The sequence below is a fragment of the Quercus robur genome, chromosome 10 (assembly GCF_932294415.1).
Source record: "Quercus robur chromosome 10, dhQueRobu3.1, whole genome shotgun sequence".
Classification (NCBI taxonomy): Eukaryota; Viridiplantae; Streptophyta; class Magnoliopsida; order Fagales; family Fagaceae; genus Quercus; species Quercus robur.
The window spans coordinates 26524118-26531373 of NC_065543.1; the positions used below are offsets into that span (position 1 = coordinate 26524118).

Consider the following 7256-nt stretch of genomic DNA (forward strand, 5'->3'; position numbering starts at 1 on the left):
AACAAAATCATGCTCTCAGGTTTTCAAATCTTCAAATAACAATAAAATAACACCTCACAATATGGTGGCTAATGGACAGGACATCCACATTGTGGCCACTTCATGATTATAGAAATGCATTGAGCATATGGAATACAAAATACAAGTAATCATACATTTAAAAAATAAAAAACATTTTACATAGTCAAAGACTAGTAAACTGAAGTTTGCCAACTCTCTTCAATTTTGACATTTTGATGTTGGGACCCTTAGGTCATATATGGAAGATTTTTAATCCTGATCAATTTGACCAGATCAACAGCATAGGAAAGGGAAAAGATATCACTTCACTTGGAGATGCTAATCAGTCAACAAGTTAAAAGTATAGAAAGCCAATGCCAAATTTTCAGCAAGAACCTTTGTACCCATCTTTGATAAATAATTTTGAAAAAATAAACCCCAGGTGAATGGTACATCGCCTTTAAAAGGAGAAAGACAACTCCTCTGCCATAAACTTTTTATGCAGCTAGACCAGGAAACTATAATGACCTGATCCTACTATGTTGTGGGGTGTAGTTTCAGCTTCAAAACAAGAAAAAGAACTCAGGAACAATTCATGGCGAATAAAAGAAAACAAATCTGAAATTGTTTGCATCAATAATAGTGCATGTGAAGGGAAGGAGTTGTCTCAGCAGATCAGATTTTCTACTGTTTTACCGGCAGTAAAACCAGCCCTTTATACTTGGGAATATAAACCATAAACATCATACACTTTGGAAAGTTCTCAACCATACAACTCAAAAAACAATTACACTACTTTAACAAGTTCAAGCTAAAAACTAACTGAGCTTAACCTGGATACTGTTGTTAACTGTAACAGCAAGCTGCCAAGCTGCATTAGTCTTATAGCACACTGCCAGGAGCTTGTTGCTCAATGGCAATGCCCAGACTCCTATATAAGGAGAACAAGGGTTTCAATCCCTCTGCTCCACTTGTTATAACACTTGATTTTTTTTTTTTTTTTTAAGAACATCAGCTTTAAAAGTAGTTATGGCTAACATGCCCACTACAGTGCCAATCCTATAAGATAAAAGCAAGAAGCTTCAATTATGATTCAGACCAATCCAAAAAAAGAGGCATTTCACGCTTGTTAAACAAAAATATGGGAAAAACAGGAAAAACTTATATCTAAATTATTTACACGGATTTCCAACATGTTAAATCTTGCAATAACCTAAGCCTAACCCATAAGATAGAATCCCGTCCCAACTTTGAGGTTCTAGCTGGACTCTAGGGACACCTCCAAGGAGAGCGCAGCTCCAGACCATTGGGTCACAATGCAAGAAGTTCTCAATTACACAATGCAGAGGTAAGTTGGATCTAAACATATACAATGCAAAGTTATTTTGTTGCAATCTACAGTGTCTCATGATGCAACAATTTTCTCAGGAAAGTATGGACATATGATAAATTTTAGTCCATATATCGAATCTTGACAGCATAGGAACTATGCTGGCAGTGGCACCAACAGTCTTGAAATATATAATAGGAATCTTAGCTGGAAAATAGTCATTCATCTTTCATAACAATTTACCTTACAGAGTGTTTGAAAGTTTGAAGGGAGAGGAGAGTAGAGGGTATGAGGGAAAATGAGAGGAGTCCATTCCCCTCATTTGAATGTTCTAGAAATTAAGTAGGGGGAGATAAATATTTGTCCTCTCTTATGTTTGAATGTTTTAAAATTTAAAATGGGAATGAGAGGAAATGATAAGACATGAAACAGACAGACCAATAATATAAAGAAGAAACGCTCCACTAATATATACAGTTTTCACTGAATTTCCATACTGAACTATGAAGAACTGTCAAACATCATAATGTTTATCATTTTTATTGCTTCACAAGTGAATCAAGGTTCCGAAAAGGCCATCTTTGAATCAAGTAAAAAAATGGGTACTTGGGTTTCATTGAAATAACATTTTTTTTTTTTTTTTGGTTTCAATTTTGACATTCACATAAAAGCTTATGTCATTGTGTCAATGCCCAACACATAAACTTTCAAATTAGAGACCCATTCTCAATCTGCAGGAACACCAAAAATGAACCCAGCCATTCAACTCAAACCATTACCAAACTTATTCCTTAAAAGAAAAAAATAAATAAAAAACAGCAACCACTTTGAAGTGTAAATTTCAAGGTTCACAGAACAACAAATATACACATCTAAATTTAAAATGAGTGTTTATGTAGAGAGAGAGAGAGAGAGAGACTCAACCAGAGAGTTTGCGGTCATAAACACTCTCTCTCTCTCCATAAACACTCATTTAAATATATATATATATATATATATATATTTACATCATAAGGGCAAAAGCCCTCAATTTGGGGGAGTTAAAAATGAGGGGTTTGGAGCAGTATCTTATCCCTCCAAAAGCCCTCAAACCTGTTCACCCCTTCATTTAAAAACAACCAAAAACCACCCCATCCTCTTCTTTATACTCTTTTCTCCTATCCTTCATCCAAATTCATTGTTATCAACTTTTTATTTTGTGTGTGTGTGTGTTTGTGTGTGTGTGTGTGTGTGTGTGTGTGTGTGTGTATGCAACTATTACAAATAAGAATGTGCCTTCATCCATCTTTCTGTCCATGCAAATCTCAAATTCAAGGAGTAAATAACTTCTTTTTTGGGGCAAAGCATAAAGAACAATAATGAATTTTTTAAGTTATAAAAGTACTTTATGCTTGCCCATATACCTTCGGATGTCTAAAAGTGAAGAATTCATTGTACTTCTTAATATGTTAGAACCAGAAACACAGGTTGCATTCAATCTTAAATGTGCATGGATAAGAAAGACAGTGTATAATTAGAAAGAAAAAGGAGATAATAAAAGGATATTGGATGAGCTAGGAGAAAAGGAAGACACAAGGAAGAGGAACATGGTTTTCTAAGCTAAAGGCATTATTAAAATAAGGGCAAATTACAACTTACCCACCTAAGATTAGCTCAATTAGATTTCCTTAACCCACCTTTGTTAAAAACATGGCTAAATATATAATTTTGCTCCATTTTTCTATCTCTTTCCCCCCAAAACACAATAAACATAAAAATATAATATCAAATAAGATCAAAAATAATCCAACGGAATACTTGCATCATGGGATTTCAAATCATAGGCAAGCAATTTAAATTTCAATCAAACTTCAGGTAGGTAAAGTGTAAAATTTTAAACCATAGGTAGGCAACTTAAATTTCGGCCAAACCACAAGAAGGTAAGTTGTAATTTGCCCTCAACATAAGGAAAAAAGAACAAGCTTTGAGCCAGCAGGACCAGACATGTAGGCATATAGGAATATACTTAAACATAGACAACACATACATATAGTTTAAAGGAATATATAGACCTGGGTATATTCTTCTTCTTCTTCTTCTTCTTTTTTAAACAGTCCAATGAACACACAAGGAAGAGGAACATGATTTTTGAAGCTAAAGGCATTGTTAGGATAAGGCAAAAAGAACAAGTGTTGAGACAACAGGACCAGACATGTAGGCATATAGGAATATTCTTATACACATAGACAACACATACATATAGTTTCAACTTTCAAGGAATATATGACCTCAGTATATTCTTCTTCTTCTTTTATTTTTTTAGATGCATCACAAAGAAAGCTATAACTGCTATAGGACAGATCTGAAATTTACTTGACACAGGACAGCAGGTTTGAGACCAAAACAGGATAGAGAATCTCTAGTTTCAGCACCAAAACATGACAAATATGGATTGTGATGCTATTTTATAGAACAAGCTAAGATGCTATGATAAGTGAGGAAAAGATAGGAATATGGTTTTATTTAGAGACTAGTACACTGGCTAGAACTTAAAATGCAGCAGATAGAAAGTAAGCAAAAGAACAAGAAGACAACATAAACACAGCCATTACACCTAGGGTTCTTGAGCATTACATCCAAGATCAGATACATCTAATATAGCTGCAACACATCCAAATTAATAGCATCAAACCTCACATAAATGCACCACAAAGAGAAAACGGTTCATTCCCCCACCCCCCCCCTCCCCCTCAAATATTTCAGCATAAAGGATGCTACCAACCAAACTTAGAAACCAAGTCAATCCCAATCATTATAATGAACTTTAAAGTAAATCCAAAAGACCCATAAATCCCCAACCTAATACAAAAGCACAAGAAAGAAAATCCAAAACCAACTACAAGCTGCTAGATTGGAAACATCAAAAAGACCAAATTACCCTTGGGCAAAAATTACAAAATACTTGTATGTGAGAAAAACCCTAGCAGATTTTACCTTTCCTCAGACACAGAACTTGATTACAATAAATTCAACTAGAGAGCTAACAAGTTGTTCTAGCCTTATTGATTTCCAAAAAAACTTACTCAGCTTAAGGTTTGTTGCAATGTCTAAAATTGATGCTTAATAAACAATATAAGGCTCAAACTTGAAATCTTCTTCTCTACTCAATGTAAGGCATGATGATGCTGGGATAGCAACTAATAGTAGCTAGGCTCCAACTTATTTGCATAAGTGCTGCCTTGCTGTCTTCCACCAGCTTGTGAACAGTATATCAGTTTTAATGAGTAACAGGGAGTTTAAATCTATAGAATAAAAATTTAAATTATAATCTTTAGAAAAACACCTGTCACCTAGGTCATCTTAGGGGAAGTTTTCAAATAATTGGAATATTGTTTAGGTACTAGCACTATTGGCAGCTCATTTCCTTACTTAATCCACCATGAATTCAAAATATTAAATACTACAACTCATATACAGGAACTATACCACAAATTTTGTTAAAATAAGAACAAAATCCCTTAGCCCTATGTTTGGTTTGCTTTGGGGAAAGACTGAAAATGTCATGGATCGGGAAGTTCTCTCATGTCATCAAACTCAATAAACATACAGACTATTAACTTTGGCGATTATAATTGAAAAAAAAAATTACACAATAGATGATTGGGTGTATGTTGTTAGCTTCTAAATAAACATTTGTGTCACCCATTAAATAGATTGATTACTAAACAGAAACATTGAAACTTATTAAATATAAAACATTATCTAAAGCAAATGACTAAAACGTAAAAATGTGAAGCAATAGAGACATGTCTCTATGAAAATTAGTCGGCAATAAATGATAATAGGAAAAAAATTCATTTTGAACATCAATTTTTTAGGTCAGAAAAAAAGCTTTTACTGCAGGAATTCAATACATTTCTCATTACATCCCTTTCCTGTAAGATGTAAATGTCAAGAGGAATGGACAATAGAATAACATATCAGGAACTAACTCAAAAGGATCTCTGCTACAGGTTGCATACATATAAACAAGAGAAACGTGCTGAATGCAACATATGAAGATCCAGTGAATACATCTACCTGATGGTCACAAACTTGTTCGTACCATGTTTAGCCCAGTGGGTCCTCAAATCGATCGGATTAGAGAAGTTGTAACCTTCTGCCGCAAGTTTCTCTAATACCTTCTTGAAAGCTCCTATACTCATTTTTCTACCAGCAATCCTTGCTCCACGCCGTTTGGTACTCATTGGCAAGGGATACATTGACATACCAGTGGTACAACATGCAGATTGCCACCCACCAGAGCCCCATCGATAACAATGCTGAGGTGTCCCCGTACATGAACAAACTGGTATTGGAATCCCGGATATATCAACCCCACTTATAACAATCTCAGTGGTTTTCCTAGTGGTAGACCTTGCTCGTGGAGCAGAGGGACTACTCTCAGCCTTAGGTGCACGCAGGGCTCTCTTAGCCTTCTTCTCTTTTGGGATTTTTGGGGCTTTCGCTGCCTGCCTTTTCTTAATAGGTCCATTTTCGTTCGCAACACCCGTCTCTTCTACACTAATCATCCTTTCATCCTTGGACATATCAGGTGGTTGTTGAACCATCTGCATATGATGAGAGGAGGATGTCTCGGGCAAAACTGAATAACCAGGGTTTGGTGTGGGTAACACATTAATAAATTTCTCTCTTTGACTAATCCAAGCATCCCTCATGTAGTCCATGGGGAATGTAGAATGTGAAACCCCAATATCCCTATGGTGCAATGTTCCATTATTTCCCGTGGCAATGAGCATAGCATTGCGTCCCCTGATGAGTTGTTGTTCTTGGGGCATTGAGGACATGAGCTGAAGACCAAGATGGCCTTTAAGAGATGGTGTTGGTGGTTCATAGTAACCCCAATTACGCATATTCAAACTATTATCTCCATCCATCCTAGTAATTCCTATTCCAACAAACAATATCCAAACTCCAAAGACCAAAAATGGCAAAAGGGTCACTAAAAATCTCAAATTTTTTTTAAGAAGTTTATCCGTAGCTGGCTGGCATTATATGGGTCAAAGAGATCTTTGAGAACTCAGATCTCTGAAGAAAGCAAACATGAGAAAAACATGAAAAAAAAAACACAAAACACAAAAGGATTGATATCTTCAAGTTCAAAGAGATTTATGGGACTTACTTGTGAGTGAGTTGTGAGATCAATGAGAAAAGTTTGTTGGGGTTGTTGTCGTTTTTCCCCTCTTCTGACCGAACAGAGCAAAGGCACAACACAAGTGGGACTTCTTCTGGATTTGTAAATTGTAAGACATTTCTGTTCAGTACTTGGTTTTTTGTTTTGTAATTTTTAACATAGATAGGACAGGGGTAGTATTTTTTTTTTTATTACTTGTAGCTAAATAATAAGATAGAATATTAATGATGTCATTTTTATCAGGTGGGACTGAAAGCATTTGTTTCCACTGCCCTAGGAGTAGTAGATACTTTCTCTCAACAATGAAATCAATTCAAGATGTGGAGTGGAGCCAAAACTTTCTTCCCATGAATTTATGTGCAAAGTACTATTGAAATTGAGATCCCCGTGCTTGCCTAGCCTTGCTCTTCTTTTCTTTTCCTTTTTTTTTTTTTTTTTTTTTTTTTTTTTTTTTTTTTTTTTTTTTTTTTTTTTTTAATGTTTAAACTTAATAAGCTTGCTAAATAGGTCCTAAAATACATATAGCCACATCAAGAAGAGTGGTCAAATTCGGCTGCCTTTTTAACCTGTCTTTGTCAATGTTTCGTTCGGGAAAATTCCAGCATTTGCTAATAAAATCTTTTTATCATTGTCAATTCTGTTTTATTATCTTAAATTTTATCTTTGTTCTCCTCGGCCCTAAAAAGTAAAAATTACATATTTTCACCTATCCAAAATATATATATATATATATATATATACCTGTTTCGGGAA

The 7256-nt window shown here is 34.9% G+C and overlaps 1 protein-coding gene across 1 annotated transcript; it reads right to left on the bottom strand.

Moving 5' to 3' along the window:
- Positions 1–5122: 5122 nt before the first annotated feature.
- LOC126702595 (protein BASIC PENTACYSTEINE2-like) lies at positions 5123–6851 on the bottom strand. The gene is made up of 2 exons (XM_050401336.1): positions 6492–6851; positions 5123–6397 (listed from the first exon to the last, which is right to left on the bottom strand). Exon 2 carries the CDS (start codon positions 6244–6246, stop codon positions 5386–5388), a length of 861 nt encoding a protein of 286 aa, XP_050257293.1. The 5' UTR covers positions 6247–6397; positions 6492–6851; the 3' UTR covers positions 5123–5385.
- Positions 6852–7256: the final 405 nt, after the last annotated feature.